Source organism: Oncorhynchus keta, chromosome 36, assembly GCF_023373465.1.
Source record: "Oncorhynchus keta strain PuntledgeMale-10-30-2019 chromosome 36, Oket_V2, whole genome shotgun sequence".
NCBI classification, from domain to species: Eukaryota; Metazoa; Chordata; class Actinopteri; order Salmoniformes; family Salmonidae; genus Oncorhynchus; species Oncorhynchus keta.
The window spans coordinates 14,021,714-14,043,893 of NC_068456.1; the positions used below are offsets into that span (position 1 = coordinate 14,021,714).

General features: G+C 43.0%; 1 protein-coding gene across 4 annotated transcripts in view; it reads left to right on the forward strand.

Annotated features, from left to right (window-relative positions):
- The window catches only part of kcnq5a (potassium voltage-gated channel, KQT-like subfamily, member 5a), a 107,804-nt gene that overhangs the window by 69,049 nt on the left and 16,575 nt on the right, over nucleotides 1-22,180 (forward strand). For 3 of the 4 annotated variants that reach the window (XM_035754281.2, XM_035754284.2, XM_052498532.1), the window contains exons 4-10: nucleotides 8,833-9,008; nucleotides 9,263-9,388; nucleotides 12,542-12,652; nucleotides 12,766-12,861; nucleotides 15,307-15,401; nucleotides 16,520-16,546; nucleotides 21,657-21,892. In XM_035754281.2, coding sequence (XP_035610174.2) covers nucleotides 8,833-9,008; nucleotides 9,263-9,388; nucleotides 12,542-12,652; nucleotides 12,766-12,861; nucleotides 15,307-15,401; nucleotides 16,520-16,546; nucleotides 21,657-21,892 — 867 coding nt within the window. The remainder of the gene's footprint in view (nucleotides 1-8,832; nucleotides 9,009-9,262; nucleotides 9,389-12,541; nucleotides 12,653-12,765; nucleotides 12,862-15,306; nucleotides 15,402-16,519; nucleotides 16,547-21,656; nucleotides 21,893-22,180) is intronic. The other variant, XM_035754282.2, reaches the window with a different exon arrangement.

A 22,180-nucleotide genomic window follows, 5' to 3' on the forward strand; every position in this document is an offset into this window, starting at 1 on the left:
ATGCCACCCCACACCATGACTGACCCACCGCCAAACCGGTCATGCTGGAGGATGTTGCAGGCAGCAGAACATTCTCCACGGCGTCTCTAGACTCTGTCACGTCTGTCACATGTGCTTAGTGTGAACCTGCTTTCATCTGTCAAGAGCACAGGGTGCCAGTGGCGAATTTGCCAATCTTGGTGTTCTCTGTCAAATGCCAAACGTCTTGCACGGTGTTGGGCTGTAAGCACAACCCCCACCTGTGGACATCGGGCCCTCATACCACCCTCATGGAGTCTGGTTGAGCAGACACATGCACATTTGTGGCCTGCTGGAGGTCATTTTGCAGGGCTCTGGCAGTGCTCCTCCTGCTCCTCCTTGCACAAAGGCGGAGGTAGCGGTCCTGCTGCTGGGTTGTTGCCCTCCTACGGCCTCCTCTACGTCTCCTGATGTACTGGCCTGTCTCCTGGTAGCGCCTCCATGCTCTGGACACTACGCTGACAGACACAGCAAACCTTCTTGCCACAGCTCGCATTGATGTGCCATCCTGGATGAGCTGCACTACCTGAGCCACTTGTGTGGGTTGTAGACTCCGTCTCATGCTACCACTAGAGTGAAAGCACCGCCAGCATTCAAAAGTGACCAAAACATCAGCCAAGAAGCATAGGAACTGAAAAGTGGTCTGTGGTCACCACCTGCAGAACCACTCCTTTATTGGGGGTGTCTTGCTAATTGCCTATAATTTCCACCTGTTGTCTATTAAATTTACACAACAGAATGTGAAATGTATTGTCAATCAGTGTTGCTTCCTAAGTGGACAGTTTGATTTCACAGAAGTGTGATTGACTTGGAGTTACATTGTGTTGTTTAAGTGTTCCCTTTATTTTTTTGAGCAGTGTATATAGACAGGCTAGAAATGTTTTAACAATACATTTTTGGGTGTGAATCAGGTGAAATAATTGTTATTTTTAAACTCATCACAATTTCTATTATATCACTGGCAAGGTTTTGGCTTGGTGGGCCCTGAAAATCTCAATTGATCAATACCTAAAAAGTACTTTAAGAAGCCAAATTAGGAAGCAATTTGGCCACCCTGTAGACTAGATGTCATAGCCATGCATTTCTGGAATATTGTCAGGCGTTACATGCATTCAACAAAGATGCAAATGTATATGCATGCGTTTCAAATACATTTTACGTGACACTAAATCTAGTGAAATGTGTATATACAGTGCATTAGGGAAGTATTCAGACCCATTGACTTTTTCCACATTTTGTTACATTACAGCCTTATTCTAAAATGGATTTGTTTTTAAACTCCTGATCAACCTACACACAATACCCCATAATGACAAAGCAAAAGCAGGTTTTTATACATTTTTGCAAATGTATATATAAAAAACAATGAAATATCACATTTACATAAGTATTCAGGCCCTTCACAGTACTTGGTGAAGCACTTTTGGCAGCGATTACAGCCTCAAATCTTAGGTATGATGCTACAAGCTTGGCACACCTGTATTTGTGGAGTTTCTCCCATTCTTCTCTGCAGATCCTCTCAAGCTCTGTCAGGTTGGATGAGGAGCGTCTCTGCACAGCTATTTTCAGGTCTCTCCAGAGATGTTCGATTGGGTTCAAGGCCAGGCTCTGGCTGGGCCACTCAAGGACTTTCAGACCCGAATCCACTCCTGCGTAACCTTTGCCCCAATCTGAGGTCCTGAGCACTCTAGAGCAGGTTTTCATCAAGGATCACCCTGTACTTTGCCCTGTTCATCTTTCCTTCGATCCTGACTGGTCTCCCAGTCCCTGCCGCTGAAAAACATCCGCACAGCATGATGCTGTCACCACAATACTTCACCTTAGGGATAGTGCCAGGTTTCCTCCAGACATGACACTTGGTATTCAGGCCAAAGAGATCAATCTTGGTTTCAGCAGACCAGAGAATCTTGTTTCTCATGGTCTGAGAGACCTTTAGGTGCCTTTTGGCAAACTCCAAGCGGGCTGTCATGTGCTTTTTACTGAGGAGTGGCTTCCGTCTGGCCACTCTACCATAAAGGCCATGATTGTTAGATTGCTGCAGAGATGATTGTCCTTCTGGAAGATTCTTCCATCTCCCACACTTCTTCCTAAGAATAATTGAGGGCACTGTGTTCTTAAGGACCTTCAATGCCTCAAAAACATTTTTGCACCCTTCCCCAGATCTGTGCCTCGGCACAATCCTGTCTCTGCTCTCTACTGACAATTATTTTGACCTCATGGCTTGTTTTTACTCTGACATGCACTGTCAACTGTGGGACCTTATATAGACAGGTGTGTGCCTTTCCAAATCATGTCCAATCAATTGAATTTACCACAGGTGGACTCCAATCAAGTTGTAGAAACATCTCAAGGATGATCAATGGAAACAGGATGCACCTGAGCTCAATTTCAAGTCTCATAGCAAAAGGTCTCAATACTGATGCTTTTTATTTTAATTAATTTGCAAACATTTATAAAAACCTGTTTTCATTTAGTCATTCTAGGGTATTGTGTGTGTAGATTGATGAGGACAAATTTAATCAATTTTAGAATAAGGTTGTAACGTAACAAAATGTGGAAAAAGTCAAGGGGTCTGAATACTTTCCGAAGGCACTGTATATTTTTGTATCGGTGTGTGTGCTGCACTGCAAAGGCCCTATCACTCCACCAATTGATCTTCAACAAGGCTGATTTCTGATTGAAAGATAACGCACTTAAATACACAAACAGGAAGAACAGAAGCTGGCATTGAGTTCTCATAAAAGGAAGGATAAACACAGTTTCCAAAAATCTAGATCACAATCTATGTTTTCTTTCAATAGAGAAGACTAAAACCATCCAAGGTTAGTTTCAGAGTTTGAAATGAGTTTGCTGAAATGTGATTGATGTGAATTTGAGCAAAACACAATATTGTCGTGGTTTACTGTAGGAGCAATAGTGGTTTGTATGCTTCAGGACCCTCGCTGTGATGGCCCTAAGTATGTGGGTTTGTGTAAACCCTCTTTGCCCCTCTCATTCTAACTCTCTCTTATACTCTTCCCTTCCTCCTCTGATCACGTGAAAGTGAATACTAGGTACTTTTAGATCCCTGCGATGACTCCTCCAGTACACGTGCCTATTTTCTTAACCAGTCCAAGGGCTCAACACAGTTGAGGCCTCTGGCCCTCTCTCTGGTGTTGGGCATCAACAGTCAATTTGACCCTCCCGATAATATACCATGATAAATTTGATGTACTGTTCCCACCATAGCTACTGGCTTTCTGTGGCTTTACACTACACAGTACTAATCAATTCCTAATTTTATGATTGGATCCCCCCACCGCCAATTATGCTTGGTTTGGCCTGGTCCAGAGAGGCGGTGGTTTGTGAAGGGAAAGAAAGTTGCGCAATGCTTGTAAGGAGAATGGAGCAATAGCTTCTCTCTTTCTCTCTCTCCTCTCTCTTCTTAATAAAACCCTTAATTCTGTGAGCTAACTTGTAAAGAAGGTCAGTCACATTTAACATGGTAAATTCATAAGCATGAATAAATATATACAAAAATTTAAATGCAGAAGGTTTCTATTGCTAAGTGACGAGTGCGAAAATCGATGAATAACTGCTAATGGTTATTTTGGGCTCAATATAGTGAGTTCAAAGACAACTTTGGTAGTATTATAAGCTTTGAAACAACTGGTTTCTAGTAGGCTACAGAATTAGAGAAGGGCTGTTTCTCTGAAACCAGTAGTTTCAAGCAAGCCTGTTTCTCTCCCCAGTCAGAGGACCCAGCCTGTCTCACAGACTCACAGACCAGCAAGCAGCAACCTATTTAAGTTTAGAAAACAAATGTGAAGGCCAAAATTGAGGGGGGAAAGCCCTCTTCATGTTCATCAACCTAATAATCACCCTAAGAATGCTTTCAAAATCACCATTAAATTTTATTTCAACTGAGAAAACCTACAAAATAAATTGGCTCACCCCTTGCAACAGTAAACTGGTTTATTTCTCCTTTATAAAAATGTTCTTCTTGATTTCAATTTGGAAGAGAAACCAGATACTGGTGTTTGTATGTACTGTTTCTTGATGAGTAAATGGTGTCCCCGTTTCATGATAGGATGATCCCCCACAACAAAAGGGGGCCCATGACTGAAAAGGTTTGGGAAGCACTGATCTAGCTAATGATTAGCACAAATACAGATGTTCATGCTTCAGCCTATTTATTTATAGCAAAGTCACCAGGGCTGAGTTCAGTATGAAAAAACGTATTGCAACATTTAATTAAATGGAAACGGTGCTGTTCTGAACAACCAGTTAAAAAACAGGGAGATGTTGGGTTATGAGTTCAAAATGCACTACTGTCCTTCAAATACGTCACTCATTTCTTCAAGCTTGAGGTCTTAACGGGTCCCCAAAAAACAGAGAGCTGTTCCAAATGGACCCGAGGACAATCAGACCTGTTCCCGAAAAGGCAAGTTTAAAAATAGACGCAAACAGACCCATGCCAGTTCGGATCCGAGAGACCCGTTCAGATTTGAGAGTAGAAAGAGAGCGAAAAGGAAATATCCGACTGGGCACTTCCAGCACCATCAACAAATTAGCGAAATTGACCAAATGTTCCACAGTTACGTGTCCTTAAAAACTTCTGATAACAAATGACTTGTTCTGATTCGATGTGTAGCATATTCAGAATCATGTTCCCGACACCGACATAATTTTAAAAAATCGTTGTCAGTGTATTCGGAAACTATTCAGACCCCTTAACTTTTTCCACATTTTGTTACGTTACAGCCTGATTCTAAAATGCATGCAATTCCATTTTTCCTCCTCAATCTACACACAATACCCCATAATGACAAATCGATTTTTGCAAATGTATATATATATATATATATATATATATATGGAAACGGTGCTGTTCTGAACAACCAGTTAAAAAAACATGTAAATGTGATATTTCATTTATATATATATATATATATAAAAATTAAATATCACATTTACATAAGTATTCAGAACCTTTACTCAGGACTTTGTTGAAGCACCTTTGGCAGCGATTAAAACCTCGGTTCTTGGCTACAAGTTTCTCCCATTCTTCTCTGTAGATCCTCTAAAGCTCTGTCAGGTTGGATGGAGAGCTTCGCCACACAGCTATGTTAAGGTCTCTTCAGAGATATTCGATCAGGTTCAGTTTGGCTGGGTGGCCAGCTCTAGGAAGATTCCAACCTTCTTCCATTTAAGAATGACAGAGCTTTAGAGGATCCACTGTGTTCTTGGGGACCTTCAATTCCTCGACACAATCCTGTATTGGAACTCCTTTTTAAAAATGTTTTACCCCTTTTTCATGGTATCCAATTGATGGTTACAGTCTTGTCTCATCGCTGCAACCCCCAACCAAGCCACACTGCTTCTTGACACAATGCCAACTTAACCCAGAAGCCAGCCGCACCAATGTGTTGGAGGAAACAATTTACACCTGGCGACCGTGTCAGCGTGCGCGGCGCACCCCCGGCACAGGAGTCGCTGGTGCACGATGGGACAAGGACGTCCCTACCAGCCAAGCTCTCCCCTAACCCAGACGACCCTGGGCCAATTGTACGCCACCCCAAGGGTCTCCCGGTTGCGGCTGGCTGCGACAGAGCCTGGACTTGAACCCAGAATCTCTGGTGGTACAGATAGCTCTGCGATGCAGTGCCATAGAAAACTGCGCCACTACTGCGCCACTACATACATTTCCTTCAACCTCATGGCTTGGTTTTTGCTCTGACATGCACTGTCAAATGTGGGACCTTATATAGACAGGTGTTTCCAAATCATGTCTAATCAATTGAATTTACCACAGGTGGACTCCAATCAAGTTGTAGAAACATCTCAAGAATGTTCAATGGAAACAGGACGCACCTGAGCTCAATTTTGAGTCTCATAGCAAAGCGTCTGATTACTAATGTAAAAAATAGCATATATATATATATATATACATTAATATAGTTGAAGTCGGAAGTTTACATATACCTAGGTTGGATTCATTAAAACTCGTTTAATGAACTGAACTGAAAAATGAACAGAACTGAAAAAGTGTGTGCAGGCAAGGAGGCCCACAAACCTGACTCGGTTACACCAGTTCCGTCTGGAGGAATGTGCCAAACTTACTGTGGGAATCTTGTGGAAGGCTACCCGAAATGTTTGACCCAAGTTAAACAATTTAAAGGATATGTTACCAAATGTATGTAAACTTCTGACCCACTGGGAATGTAATTAAATAAATAAAAGCTGAAATAAATCATTCTCTCTGCTATAATTCTGACATTTCACTGAAGTTTCTAAAACTGTTTGAATGATGTCTGTGAGTAAAACAGAATTCATATAGCAGACAAAGACCTGAGAGAAAATCCGACCAGGAAGTGGGAAATCTGAGGTTGGTCGATTTTCAACTCAGCCCCTATCAAAGATACAGTGGGATATTGGTCATGTTGCACTTCCTAAGGCTTCCACACGATGTCAACCGTCTTTAGAAATTTGTTTGAGGCTTCTACTGTGAAGTGGGGCTGAATGAGAGGGGAATTAGTCAGAGGTCTGGCAGCAGTCACGTGCTGGTCTCGCGCATTTGACATGAGAGGTATCTCCCGGTCCTATGCTTTTCTGAAGACAAAGGAATTCTCCGGTTGGAATATTATTGAAGATTTATGTTAAAAACATCCTAAAGATTGATTCTATACATCATTTGACAAATTTCTCCGGGCTGTTTTTGACATTTCGTTTGCAACTAGTGAACGCGCTTTGTGAGTTTTGATTTGTTTACCAAACGCGTGAACAAAAGTAGCTATTTGGACATAAATGATGGACATTATCGAACAAAACAAACATTTATTCTGGAACTGGGATTCCTGGGAGTACATTCTGATGAAGATCATCAAAGGTAAGTGAATATTTATCATGTTATTTCTGACTTCTGTTGACTCCAACATGGCGGATATATGTATTTGTTTGTCTGAACGCCGTACTCAGATTATTGCATGGTTTGCTTTTTCCGTAAAGCCTTTTTTGAAATCTGACACAGCGGTTGCATTAAGGAGAAGTATATCTATATTTCCATGTGTAACACTTGTATTTTCATCAACATTAGTGATTAATTCTATCTCTATTTCTGCTTTTTGTGACTCCACTCTTGGCTGGAAAAATGGCTGTGTTTTTGTGACTTGGCTCTGACCTAACATAATCGTTTGTAGTGCTTTCGCTCTAAAGCCTACTTGAAATCGGACACTGGCTGGATTAACGAGAAGTTTATCTTTAAAATGGTGTAAAATACTTTTATCTTGAGGAATTTTAATTATGAGATTTCTGTTGTTTTGACTTTGGGGCCCTGCACTTTCACTGGCTGTTGTCATATCAATCCCTTTAACGGGATTTCAGAAGTTTTAAAGAACTGGTTTAAAACTTTACAAGTGTGAAGCAATTACCAAGAAAAGCGGGTGCTTAATCAACAAATGGCAGCAATAGGCTAATGACAATGAGCACAAAATTAAAAAAGCAATTCAAACGGACTTTAGCCAACAAAAATGTCTTAACAAAATTAAACAAAACACTTTTTGCACTGGTTTAGATTGATAAATAGCCATACAATAATAACAATGATATACAATAATAATAATAATAATTTAAAAAATCGAATAAATATGATAAATTCTAAAATTGCATCAAACCTGAATAGCGAGTAGCATCACACAGTCCATTTAGCTGTGCCAACGTTCTTTTCATCTTTGTCCACGGCAGTATTGTTCCCTTGTCGGCATCTTTTCACTATACTCTTTCTCGTCTAACTTTTGTTTTCCTTCAATGAAAAGGCCTCCTTTGTAATCAATAGTAGCCTGGACCAAGGCTCCTCTCATTCACTCTCTCTCTCTCTCTCCTCTGAAGTAAGCACATGTGAGGTGAGCAGCCGGAACCAATTTTAGCGGGATATAAGCAATACGTTTTATTTAATGAGTTGCAATTAGCTGACACAGATAAAAAGCTCTAGCAATTCTAATCACCTCACACATTAAATGAAGAGAGGACAGATCTAATCAGGTCCAGTCGGTAAATACGTTTTATTTGCACATACTCGAGACCCGTGTCAATTATATCAGACCTGAGACACGTGGCAATTATATCAGAATCGACCAAGATCGGAGACAAAACTCAAAATGTAGGACCAGCTCAGGTCCCGAGCCGGATCTCGGAATTGCCTGTCTGTTGGATCCATGAAGACATCTACTTCAAGCCACATCCTGCCACACCCACCAAATTGAGCAAACATAGGCTATCTCAAAGTCTGTTCAAGAACAATGAAGAACGTTTTGGGGAAATGTGTTCTTCAGTACAAGCCGTTACGCAACGTAGCAAATGTTCAATCAAACACAAGAACAGAATTTCTCACAGTCATTCTTCAAACAAATTGCCAAACGTGGTTACTTTCGGAACTGTTAGAGTTAGACTAACAATTTAAAGTAATACAGAAATTATTGGCAGGCTATTTCACTTGTGGTTGGGATATAATGACAAAATTATCAGGAACCTTTGGGATGTATTTTCCCTTCATTTCACAGCTATTTTTAATTTTTTTTTTTTATCTCATGAGGGATATGCCCCCAGAACCCTATAGAAGGGTGCTGACCCCGGAAGCCTTTGACCCTGACCCCCCCAATATGCAACATAAAGTTACGCCTTTGTGTGATAATATCACGTGTGTCGTTCATACACACTGCAATACATTATCGGTAGGCTCTCATGGAAGTTTACAAGACTGTAAATACTACTAGAGTATTGAAGTTGGTTTTGGTGACTTTTCCCCATTCCCCTTTATCTGTCATTGTCTCTTTCCAGACATCATTGTACTCATAGCTTCCATTGCTGTGGTGTCAGCGGGTAGCCAAGGTAACATCTTTGCCACCTCAGCATTGAGGAGCCTTCGCTTCCTGCAGATCCTGCGAATGGTGCGCATGGACCGCAGAGGGGGCACCTGGAAACTACTGGGATCTGTTGTCTACGCGCACAGTAAGGTACGACCATGTTTGTAGTCTAATTCAGCATGGACAACAGTCTGGCCTACATAGTCCTATGTACTCTGTTCTCCTACAAAAAATAGGAGGATGAGCTCCCTCGTGTCTGGTTCCTCTCAAGCTTTCTTGCTCGTGAATGTTTTCTTCACTGTCACCTCAACTTGATCTTTAGGGATTTAGGACCTGGTTGACAAAACAAATACAGTGAGATTGAATATATTTGTTTACACAAATAATACATTGATTTCCTATAGGAGTTGGTGACAGCTTGGTACATTGGGTTCCTGGTGCTTATCTTCTCTTCGTTCCTGGTCTATCTTGTGGAGAAGGAGTTCAACAAAGACTTTGCCACCTATGCTGATGCTCTGTGGTGGGGCACAGTGAGTCTACACACACACACACATGCACGCACACACACTGGCCCATGCATACACCATACAAACACACGTGCACACTCCTCACATACACACAATGATTTGTAGTTTGATCAAGATGTTTCTATGTAGCCCATATTGATAATCACAGGACTGAAGTTTAATCAGCAACAACAAGAAAACAACCTAACCAGCCCATCTCTGAAAGACAAAGAGAAAGAGTAGATTTAATATCATTACTGGACTTGCCGACCAGTCTATAATATGACTTTAAGATAAAAAAAAAAATGTAAAAATCAACTAAACATTTTTTTTTAAATAGCACATTATCGAAGGATCCAGACATGCGATTTCACTTGTATTGGAGAAACGTACACCCAACCAGGGATTTCTTTCACCAACCATCCTGTTTGTGTAGTATGGGAGCTCTGAAAAAAAATGAACAAAGGCTCCAATAACACCCGAATACGTCCTTTTAGACATGGAAAAGCTCTCAGTATAGTGATGCAGGTCTTTATAAGTTGTACACATGAAATTGTGTAATTCTGAACTTTATCTGCAACATTATATTGCATTGTGTTGTGACTTGAGAGATACCAGTCTGTCGTTCTGCATGTAACTGCCAAAATAAATGAAAACACTAGTAAGTGAGGGATACAAAGTATATTGAAAGCAGGTGCTTCCACACAGGAAGTTCCAGACACTTGTAGAATCTATGCCAAGGCTCATTGAAGCTGTTCTGGTGGCTCATGGGGACCCAACACCCTATTAAGACACTTTATGTTGGTGTTTCCTTTATTTTGGCAGTTACCTGTGGCAACAGGCTTCACAGCGAATGGAACAGCTGGATATGGGAAAACGTCTTGAGTCTCACAAAATGGAATAATGTTGCGGATACATTTCGGAATGACACAATTTCATGTATACAACAGCTAAAGACCTGCATCACTATACTGACAGCGTTTCGGTTTCTAAAAGGACATATTTGGTTGTTTTTCAAGCATTCGTGCATGTTTTTTCAGAGACCCCATTTTCAGAGACCACGTACTGCACAACGAGGATGAGGAAATTAATGGTTGGGGTAAGTTTAGGGTAAGTTGGGGTAAGTTTCCCAAAACAAGTGAAATCGCTTTTTTTAAAATCTGGACCCTTACCATCACATTTACAACAAAAAAATGCAAATTTTGTTGTAAAAAGCAAACTTATCCTTTAATGACCATGTGGCATAACAGAGCTACAAGGTCATGCTTGGCTGGTCTTCAAACAAATCAAATCAAATTTTATTTGTCACACATACACATACACATGGTTAGCAGATGTTAATGCGAGTGTAGCGAAATGCTTGTGCTTCTAGTTCCGACAATGCAGTGATAACCAACAAGTAATCTAACTAACAATTCCAAAACTACTGTCTTATACACAGTGTAAGGGGATAAAGAATATGTACATAAGGATATATGAATGAGTGATGGTACAGAGCAGCATACAGTAGATGGTATCGAGTACAGTATATACATATGAGATGAGTATGTAGACAAAGTAAACAAAGTGGCATAGTTAAAGTGGCTAGTGATACATGTATTACATAAGGATGCAGTCGATGATGTAGAGTACAGTATATACGTATGCATATGAGATGAATAATGTAGGGTAAGTAACATTATATAAGGTAGCATTGTTTAAAGTGGCTAGTGATATATTTACATCATTTCCCATCAATTCCCATTATTAAAGTGGCTGGAGTTGGGTCAGTGTCAATGACAGTGTGTTGGCAGCAGCCACTCAATGTTAGTGGTGGCTGTTTAACAGTCTGATGGCCTTGAGATAGAAGCTGTTTTTCAGTCTCTCGGTCCCAGCTTTGATGCACCTGTACTGACCTCGCCTTCTGGATGATAGCGGGGTGAACAGGCAGTGGTTCGGGTGGTTGATGTCCTTGATGATCTTTATGGCCTTCCTGTAACATCGGGTGGTGTAGGTGTCCTGGAGGGCAGGTAGTTTGCCCCGGTGATGCGTTGTGCAGACCTCACTACCCTCTGGAGAGCCTTACGGTTGAGGGCGGAGCAGTTGCCGTACCAGGCGGTGATACAGCCCGCCAGGATGCTCTCGATTGTGCATCTGTAGAAGTTTGTGAGTGCTTTTGGTGACAAGCCGAATTTCTTCAGCCTCCTGAGGTTGAAGAGGCGCTGCTGCGCCTTCTTCACGACGCTGTCAGTGTGAGTGGACCAATTCAGGTTGTCTGTGATGTGTATGCCGAGGAACTTAAAACTTGCTACCCTCTCCACTACTGTTCCATCGATGTGGATAGGGGGGTGTTCCCTCTGCTGTTTCCTGAAGTCCACAATCATCTCCTTAGTTTTGTTGACGTTGAGTGTGAGGTTATTTTCCTGACACCACACTCCGAGGGCCCTCACCTCCTCCCTGTAGGCCGTCTCGTCGTTGTTGGTAATCAAGCCTACCACTGTTGTGTCGTCCGCAAACTTGATGATTGAGTTGGAGGCGTGCGTGGCCACGCAGTCGTGGGTGAACAGGGAGTACAGGAGAGGGCTCAGAACGCACCCTTGTGGGGCCCCCGTGTTGAGGATCAGCGGGGAGGAGATGTTGTTGCCTACCCTCACCACCTGGGGGCGGCCCGTCAGGAAGTCCAGTACCCAGTTGCACCTCCCGTTCCCTTTCCCAAGCACTACTTACCAGACTTTATACAATGTCGACACAAACAATGAATGCCCACTGCTTCAGACCTGCTAAAATTACCCAATCAATTAATGTAATTTACAGTGTCTGTCAGGGGAGACTGGGCTATTAGATGTGCAAGGAGGGACAGGGAGAGAAAGACACACAAAAGTGCAGTGTTATTCAAACCTAGTCCCGGAGGGTTCTATAGAGTGGATATTTCTATTCAGGAAGGAATTGACTGATTTGAAAATGGAATTTACCTAAATACTATAAAATGGCATTTGGGAAATCAAATCAAATAAGATAAAATGTATTTATATAGCCCTTCGTACATCAGCTGATATCTCAAAGTGCTGTACAGAAACACTGGCCTAGAGTAATGGTGGATAATTCAGTTTTTCTGTGCATCTTGTGGGGCTGTGGGAGGTACAGTGTAACTATTGTATTGTGACTTCTGAACTCTGTGATGATGATGTGTGTGTCTAGATCACGCTGACAACCATCGGCTACGGAGACAAGACTCCTCAGACGTGGACGGGTCGTCTGATCTCAGCTGGCTTTGCTCTGATGGGGATCTCCTTCTTCGCCCTGCCTGCCGTGAGACACAGACAACCACAGACACAGACACACACACACAGTTTGAAGTTAATTCACCAAATGCGGTGTCAAGACCCACAGATTCAGTCCATCGTGTGTATGTGTGTGTACAGGGTATCCTGGGCTCAGGCTTTGCCCTGAAGGTACAGGAGCAGCACAGACAAAAACACTTTGAGAAGAGGAGGAACCCAGCAGCCAGCCTCATCCAGGTACACAACATACACAAGTTTATCACCAGACATGCTATAACTGTTCCATTGGAGGCTGGTGAGGGGAGGAAGGTTGATAATGGTGGAAGGATTGGAGTTAATGGAATGGTATCAAATGCATGAAAAACCAGGTATTTTATGTGTTTGATATCATTCCATCAATTTTGTTCTAAACATTACTATGATCCCATCATCCCCATTTACAGTGCCACCTGCTACCACTGAACTGGTGGGTGTGTGTGTGTGTGTGTGTGTGTGTGTGTGTGTGTGTGTGTGTGTGTGTGTGTGTGTGTGTGTGTGTGTGTGTGTGTGTGTGTGTGTGTGTGTGTGTGTGTGTGTGTGTGTGTGTGTGTGTGTGTGTGTGTGAGAAAGTGAACATGCCCGCTTGTCTTTGTATCAGAGTGTGTGTGTTTATATACAGTACCAATCAATAATAATAGTGAAGACATCAAAACTATGAAAGAACACATATGGAATCATGTAGTAACCAAAAAGGTGTTAAACAAATTAAAATACATTTTATATTTGAGATTCTTCAAAGTAGCCACCCCTTGCCTTGATTACAGCTTTACCAAATAGGGCTATCTTCTGTATACCACTCCTACCTTGTCACAACTCGACTGAATGGCTCAAATGCATAAAGAAGGAAAGAAATTCCACAAATTAACTTTTAACAAGGCACACATGTTAATTGAAATGCATTCCAGGTGACGACCTCATGAAGCTGGTTGAGAGAATGCCAAGAATGTGCAAAGCTGTCATCAAGGCAAAGGCTGGCTACTTTGAAGAATCTCAAATATAAAATACTTTTTGATTTGTTTAACACTTTTTTGGTTACCACAAGTTTCCATATGTGTTATGTCATAGTTTTGATGTCTTCACTATTATTCTCCAATATAGAAAATAGCCTAAATAAGAAAAACTCTTGAATGAGTAGCTGTGTCCAAACTTCTGACTGGTACTGTATGTGTATGCGTGTGTGTAGAAACATGCACGTGTGTGTGTTAGTGTGTGTAGTCGATACCTAATCGTGGCTGAGACTCTTTGTCCTCTCTCAGGTCCAAAGGAAATACAGAGGTGATATTTATGAGCTGTTTCCACTAGAGCCCAGGGTGGATTTCCCTCTACGCAATAGCTCATCCTATCAGACTAGACCTGGACTATTGCAATACCCCATCAACGCAACATACACAATGAACTCAAAAACACAAACAAAACACACACAGATCTTGTTTTTCAAGAGATTTTAACATCAAGCAGAAAAGAAAACGATTAGGCTACTCGTTTGATTCATGTATTCAATTTAGCTCCCCTGTTCCACTGCTTTAAGGCAAACAGGCAACTCCATTTGCTCTATTCATCATTTCTGTATAGTATGGCTGAGTTGATAAGGACCTCAACACTTCTTCATCTGACCAGATATTTTCTCTCGACAGATGGACTTACATCTGCAGTCGGCAGGAATGTGTTATCTCTGTTGTTTGTTAGCCCCTGGTCTTTCGCTTTGTATATACACTGAGTGTACAAAATATTAGGAACACCTTCCCCCCTTTTGCCCTCAAAACAGCCTCAAAGCATGGACCAATATGGCAAAAGCGTTCCACAGAGATGCTGGCCCATGTTGACTCCAATGCTTCCCACAGTTGTGTTAAGTGTCCTTTGGGTGGTGTGGACCATTCTTGATACACACAGGAAACTGTTGACCATGAAACATCCAGCAGCGATGCAGTTCTCATCACAAACTGGTGCGTCTACCACACCCCGTTCAAAGGCACTTAAATATCTTGCCCATTCAGCCTGAGTGGCACACATACACAATCCATGTCTCAATTGTGTCAAGGCCTAAAAATCCTCTGTTAAACTGTCCCCTCCCATTCATCGACACTGATTGACGTTAGATTTAACAAGTGACATCAATAAGGGATCATAGCTTTCACCTGGATTCACCTGTGGAAAAGCAGGTGTTCTTAATGTTTTGTACACTCTTGGTATGTGTGTCTATCTGTGTATGTGTTGTGCACCTCTATTCGTGTGTGTATTAAGTGTACCCTATCTCCTCACCATGTTGCCATTGCCCCCGTCTATGTATGTCTCTCTATGCGTGTCACCTCATATCCCAGGCTGCTTGGCGTCTCTACTCCACCGACGGTGCCCGTACCTACCTCAGTGCCACGTGGCAGCACTACCAGGGCGCCCACTCCCCCTTCAGGCATGTATCCCCCCCTCCCTCCGCCCCATGATGCCTTGACACCACCGGTTTTACTAATCACTCTCTTTGTTTTATTTCTCTTTCTTTCTTACCCCAATCCCCCTTCCTCCCTCCTCCGTTCCCTCTGGCCTTGTTTTATTTCGTATTATCCCCCCGTTCTCCCTCCCCTCTCTCTCTCTCTCTCTCTCTCTCTCTCTCTCTGTTTTTCTTTTGTTTTCTGTTGACTCTGCACGTAGTGTGTCTGGCGTAGTTATGCTGCTGATGAGAACTCGGTTTCCATAGCTACCTGGAAGCCTCATTTGAAGGCGTTGCATACCTGCAGTCCTGCAAAGTAGGTAACAACTAAAGTATGGCTGCTGCTCTGCTCCTATTTGGTCTCTGTGCTCCTCTAGTTTGTTTTAGCGGTTGGTCTCTTGTGGATATTTCTCCCTACTTGACTTTTAATCAGCTCGTCAACTCCTTTTGACATTCCTTCCTATACTTATTTTGCTGTTATTATAATTTGATACTTGTATGGTTACAATCATTTCATATATTACTTTTTTTTAAGGTCCACAGTCATCACATATTCCAATATTTCCAGGCGTCCACCCACAAAGAACCGACTTACAAATACTTTGTTTTCAATTAATTCATTTAAACATTGAAAGTAAAACAGAGTGTACAAACACTCTTATGTTGTCCAGAAATGACATCCATGTTTTCTCTGTAGACTTTAGGGTGTGTTTAAGGGCACATGAGAGTATCCTGGAAATATTCACAGGACAACCTGCTTTATCGCTCGCTCGCTCTTTCTCACTCAAACATACACATACACACCCTATAGGTCTACGTCCAGTGTGGGCGCAAACACAAACATCTGCTTTTTCAATCACAAATACACACCCCACTGGGCACAGAAGTCAGTTCAATGTCTAGCTTTCAATAACCTTTGGTTGAGTTGTCAACTAATGTGAATTCAACGCGAAATAAACACAAATTATCACCAATATCCACATTAAATGCAATGTCATCACATATAATTTTTGGGATGAATGACGTGCAAACAACATTGATTTAACCAGTTTTTGCCCAGGGACACACACCTTTCTATCTTCTATCTCTGTCTGCCGGTGTTTTCCGAGCCCTGCCGAGTGGCACAGCTATTGCTTGCATGTGTGCCTGCTGCAATGTTCTGTAAACTAGTTGACAAAATTGGTCTTGCACAAGGCTTTGACTGTAGTGGTTCGTGTTCTTTATGCCTAACGGTTTGTCTTCTGACGTCATGTCTCGCATGCGATACACACAGGGACGACGTTACAGTATGAAGCTGGCTGACTTCTTCATCTCTCTGTCCCTGTGTGTGGTGTAGGGAGACCCTGTAGACTGTCATTAACGACTGATATCTCTTCTTGTCTCGACTGATATCTCTCTCTTGTCTCTCTCCTCTCTTCTCACTAACACCTAAAGGAAAGAACAGGGTGAGACGATTAGCAGGTTTGTAGCTCTCGCCTCTATACACATCACGCAATGGTTCATTCAAACACATTCACTCTAAAAAGAAGACCTATGCTGGTTGATAAACGTGTTGAAACTAAACCCTTGTTTTCAAATTGTTTTGAAAGTCACTGTTTGGCCAGAGCTTGCACTCACCTGGTGTCCCTGGTCAGAATCAGTCCCTGGTTAGAGGGGAACAACAGTGCTATGAAAGTCACCATCCTGGTTTGAGAAATGGCTCTCTAGTGTAGCAGCCTATGTCTCCCAGAGCACCTTGGTCTCTCTTGGCTCCTGGCTTTCCAAGCCACCATGACTGGAGTACCACTTTTCTCTGTCTCTGCCGTGTTTGAGAGAGTATCTGAGTGTGATTCTTTGCTTACTGTGTGTGTGTGTGTGTGTGTGTGTGTGTGTGTGTGTGTGTGTGTGTGTGTGTGTGTGTGTGTGTGTGTGTGTGTGTGTGTGTGTGTGTGTGTGTGTGTGTGTGTGTGTGTGTGTGTGTGTTTCTACGATATGTGTGTGTTATGTGCAAACCAGCGTCTGTACCATGTCTGCACCATGACGCGCGTTTTCCATTCCAAGGGTATTTATTTAACTTGTCAAACACCAGTCTCGGTCGGCAGGCCGAGAGACAAGGAGAGGAGGAGGGAGAGACAGAGAGATCTGTAACTTTAAGTATGATTTCAGGTTATTGTTTTTACAATACAGGGCTCCTTTAGCAACGGTGGATTCCTCGTGTCATGCCAGTGCAGCTAAATTTGGACTTTATGTTGAGAGACATATGCACAGCACATGCGCAGGCACACACACACACACACACACACACACACACACACACACACACACACACACACACACACACCACACCACACCACACCACACCACACCACACCACACCACACCACACCACACCACACCACACCACACCCAACACCACACCATCAACCACACACACGCACATACACACACACACACACGCACACACACACACACACACACACACACACACCAAGCACACACACAACCAAACTGTCATTCCCTGCTAATCCTCCAAGCTGTTAGAAGTCATGAGGTTTTGTATGCTTTCATTGGCTTCTCAAGTAACTTGTGTTGTGGTTTAGTCAATTAGACGAGAGCTTTTGAAATCGTAATTATAGCCCAGCTTTTCATACCCTAAAATGTATACAATACAATTAGCTGTATAATAGGATTTTTCCTAAGCATCGCTCACATCAACGGTTGAGAACTTAGGTAATGTTATAATTGCTTTACAGTAGCAAATTAGTCTGGTAAAACTGACTTATATACTCAACAGGCACTAAAAAGCTAAACACTGTGTGTGTGTGTGTGTGTGTGTGTTTGTGTGCGTGCGTGTGCGCGTGAGTGGGTGGGTGGGTGGTCTGTTTATATGTGTGAGAGTATGAGAATTGGGGTGTGTCTGCTTATTTTGCTCTTTTCACAACTTCTGACTTCTGACTATCTAGAATGTAAGGACACAACCACCATAAATGACTCTCATGGTTTGTATTGCAACTCCTACAGCTAAAGGTGTGTGAGCTACTGTATATAATCAGACCATAGAATGCGAGATATACTGTATAATCGGCAGTTTACAGTTCTGACCACAGGAGGTTGGTGGCACCTTAATTGGGGAGGACGGGTTCGTGGTAACGACTGGAGTGGAATGGTATCCAATACATTAAACACATGGTTTCCAGGTGTCTGATGCCATTCCTTTTACTCTGTTCCAGCCATTATTATGAGTCATCCTCCCCTCAGCAACCTCCGCTGCTTCTGACAGTATTGACCGTACAGATGTCTCTCGTCCTTCCCTTCCCCACTCATTGGTGTGTTAACCCCTTCCTCCTCTATCTGTCTTCCTCCCTACCTCCCTAGTAAGGGGCATAGTAATAGGAGGCGCTTCAGAAGGTATTACGCACGGACATTTAGGAAGTACCCACTACCCAGCATCCTCTCCTCCCTGGTCACATGATCTCTGGGAATGCTGACTAACTGCCAGGTGCATGGAGGATGATGAGAGAACCCCAAAACTGTCACCTACCCCCCCCCCCATGAAATAATTGTATTAACCTTTTGCTTGTCTAATGGGACTGCTGCCTGTTACATGTTGCCTGTTGGTTTCGACCCCCACCTCCCTTGGACCCCCTTATCAGACACAACCCCTAAATAACTGCATCCCGGTCCCCTTATATAGCAGAAGTAGTTCTGTGTGTAGAAATCAGAACTCTTAACAAAGTCTTTCATCGCCATAAAATCTACAGTCTATCTAGACCTCCATTTGTCTGCTGAGGTCTCTTGGCTTAGTTGCATGGTGCCACTGCATATCCTCGTAAAAAATGGTCACCACCACCTCGACTGACCTTTGACCTCACTCATCCCACACGGCATTGATGCATCTTCCTTTACCTAGGCTTGGGCAAGGTCCCTGTTATCATGAATAACTTCCTAATGGTTACTGGAGCACAATATTCCCTCCTGAATTTTCCACAGAAACTGGGAGTTTGCTCACTGATCATTGGTGCCTGAAGAATCAAGCCTGACCATTGGGCCTGCTGTCACTCCATCTGATTGGTTCACAACATTGCATGCTTCTCTTGTTGTCACGGCAGGGGTTAGGGTGTGTCTCAGGTAGAGGCTGTCTGCATCTCCCACTAATCTATAAAGCTACAGTATATCTAAGCACAGGCTCACTGGCACAATACAGGTCTAAGTGTCCTAGAGATAGTGAGATACTAGCTTACAGTATAAGTAGGAAGAGATCTTCTATGCATCTGTATAACGTGTAGATCTTGCGGTGTTCCCTGGTTATTGTCTTTGTCTTGGAACACTGATCAGTGTCATACCACTACACCACTACTTACTGCCTTTGATCTCTAAAACAGTAGTCCCCAAGAGCTGCTATAGAGGTCCTGGAGCGCTACAAGGTTTTTACCCTCTTAGAAAAAAAGGGTTCTTTGTTTTCCCCCATAGGAAACCCCTTTTTGGTTCCAGGTATAGCAAGGGTTCTACTTAGATCATTTTAGTGGTGAAATAGTTCCACATACAGTGCCATCGGAAAGTATTCAGACCCCTTCAATTTTTTTCACATTTTGTTACGTTACAGCCTTATTCTAAAATGTATTAAATACATGTTTTTCCTCATCAATCTACACACAATACCCCATAATGACAAAGCAACATTTTTGCAAATGTTTAAAAAATAATAAACAGAAATACCTTATTTCCATAAATATTCAAACCCTTTGCTATGACACTCGACATTGAGCTCAGGTGCATCCTGTTTCCATTGATCATCGTTGAGATGTTTCTACAACGTGATTGGAGACCACCTGTGGTAAATTCAATTGATTGGACATGATTTGGAAAGGCACACACCTGTCTATATAAGGTCTCAAAGTTGACAGTGCATGTCAGAGCAAAAGCCAAGCCATGATGTCAAAGGAATTGTCTGTCGAGCTCCAAGACAGGATTGTGTCGAGGCCCAGATCTGGGGAAGGGTACCAAAAAATATCTGCAGCATTGAAGGTCCCCAAGAACACAGTTGCCTCCATCATTCCTAAATGGAAGAAGTTTGGAACCATCAAGACTCTTCCTAGAGCTGGCCACCCGGCAAAACTGAGCAATCGGGGGAGATGGGCCTTGGTCAGGGAGGTGACCAAGAACCGATGTTCACTCTGATAGAGCTCCAGAGTTCCTGTGGAGATGGGAGAACCTTCCAGAAGGACAACCATCTCTGCAGCACTCCACCACTCAGGCCTTTCTGGTAGAGTGACCAGACGGAAGCCACTCCTCAGTAAAAGGCATATGACAGCCCACTTGGAATCTGCCAAAAGGCACCTAAAGACTCTCAGATCAGGAGAAACAAGATCTGATGAAACCAAGATTGAACTATTTGGCCTGAATGCCAAGCGTCTCATCTCGAGGAAACCTGGCACCATCCCTACGGTGAAGCATGGTGGTGGCAGCATCATGCTGTGGTGATGTTTTCAGCAGCAGGGACTGGGAGACTAGTCAGGCTTGAGGTAAAGATGAAAGGATTCTTGATGAAAACCTGCTCCAGTGTGCTCAGGACCTCAGATTGGGTCAAAGGTTCACCTTCCAATAGGACAACGACCCTAAGCACACAGCCTAGACTACACAGGAGTAGCTTCGGGACAAGTTTCTGAATGTCCTTGTGTGGCCCAGCCAGTGCCCAGACTTGAACCCAATCAAACATCTATGGAGAGACCTGAAAATAGCTGTGCAGCATCGCTCCTCACCCAACCTGAAACCTGCTTCAACAAAGTACTGAGTGAAGGGTCTGAATACTTATGTAAATGTATATTTTCGGTTTCATTTTTTATAGATTTACAAAAATTTCAAAAAACCTGGTTTTGCGTTGTCATTATGGGGTATTGTGTGTAGATTGATTGTTACATTACAGCCTTAGAATAAGGCTAAATGTGGGAAAAGTCAAGGGGTCTGAATACTTTCCAAAGGCACTGTTTCATCTTGTATTTGTGGTGGGTTCCACTAGGAAGCAAAAGAGTGCTTTTCAGAAGGTTCTCAAATGGAGACAATTGAATAACCCTTTATGGTTTTAGGTAGCAACTTCTTTTCAAAGAGTTTAGGCTTTTGTTTCTGCCCAGCTGATTCAGCTCCTTCAGTGCTGGGCTGGCGTTAGCTGATTAAACTCAACTCCGCGATTTACGATTGAGTTGAGCATCGACTAGGTTGGGCGGATTGGAGCTCCGACATCACATAACATTTGAATCATAAACTGCTGATTTCAGAACCCAAAGAATAGCTTGCAATTACACACAATATTGTTCGTAAATCGTGGAGTTGAGTCAGCTAGGCTGGAGCAAAAGCCTGCACACCCTATATCTCCTCGGGACCAGGGACCACTGTCTTAGAGAGTAGATGGGGTACTCTGAGTGTATTGTGGATGAGGTCGGCATGTTTGTAATGTTTGAGAAAAGGACAGTGCACTACACTGTGACTACACTCTGTCTGCACACATGTCTCTCTCAGGGGGAATACATAATAAGAGGCTTTGCTCTCTCTCTCTCTCTCGCTCTCTCTCTCTCTGTCTTTATGTCTCTCTTTTTAGTACTAAGTTGAGCTTTAAGGAGCGGGTACGTATGGCAAGCCCTCGCGGTCAGAGCATGAAGAGCCGCCAGACGTCCATCAACAACGATCGGCGTTGTTCCCCGGGCAACAATGTGGCGGGCGCTGAGACGCGCAGCAGCCCTGCCAAGGTGCAGAAGAGCTGGAGCTTCAATGACCGCACCCGCTTTAGACCCTCCTTACGCCTTAAGAGCCAATCACGCACCTCGCCATCCGAAGGTGAGTAGAGAGGATTGTGTGCCTCTGTGTGTGTGTGTGTGTGTGGGGGGGGTTACATGAATGGGTGTGCATGCGTGTGTACGTACGTGTGTATACGGTATGTGATTTTTTTCTTACAAGGGTAGATTAATGAGTCAAGACTTGCAATCCACAGAAGTTGCAATAGCCTCCAACATGACGTGTGGAGTTCCAGTCCACTACCATATTCCAAACATTAGGAACCCCTTCCGAATATTTAGTTGCACCCCTGACTTTTGCCCTCAGAACAGCCTCAATTCGTTGGAGCAT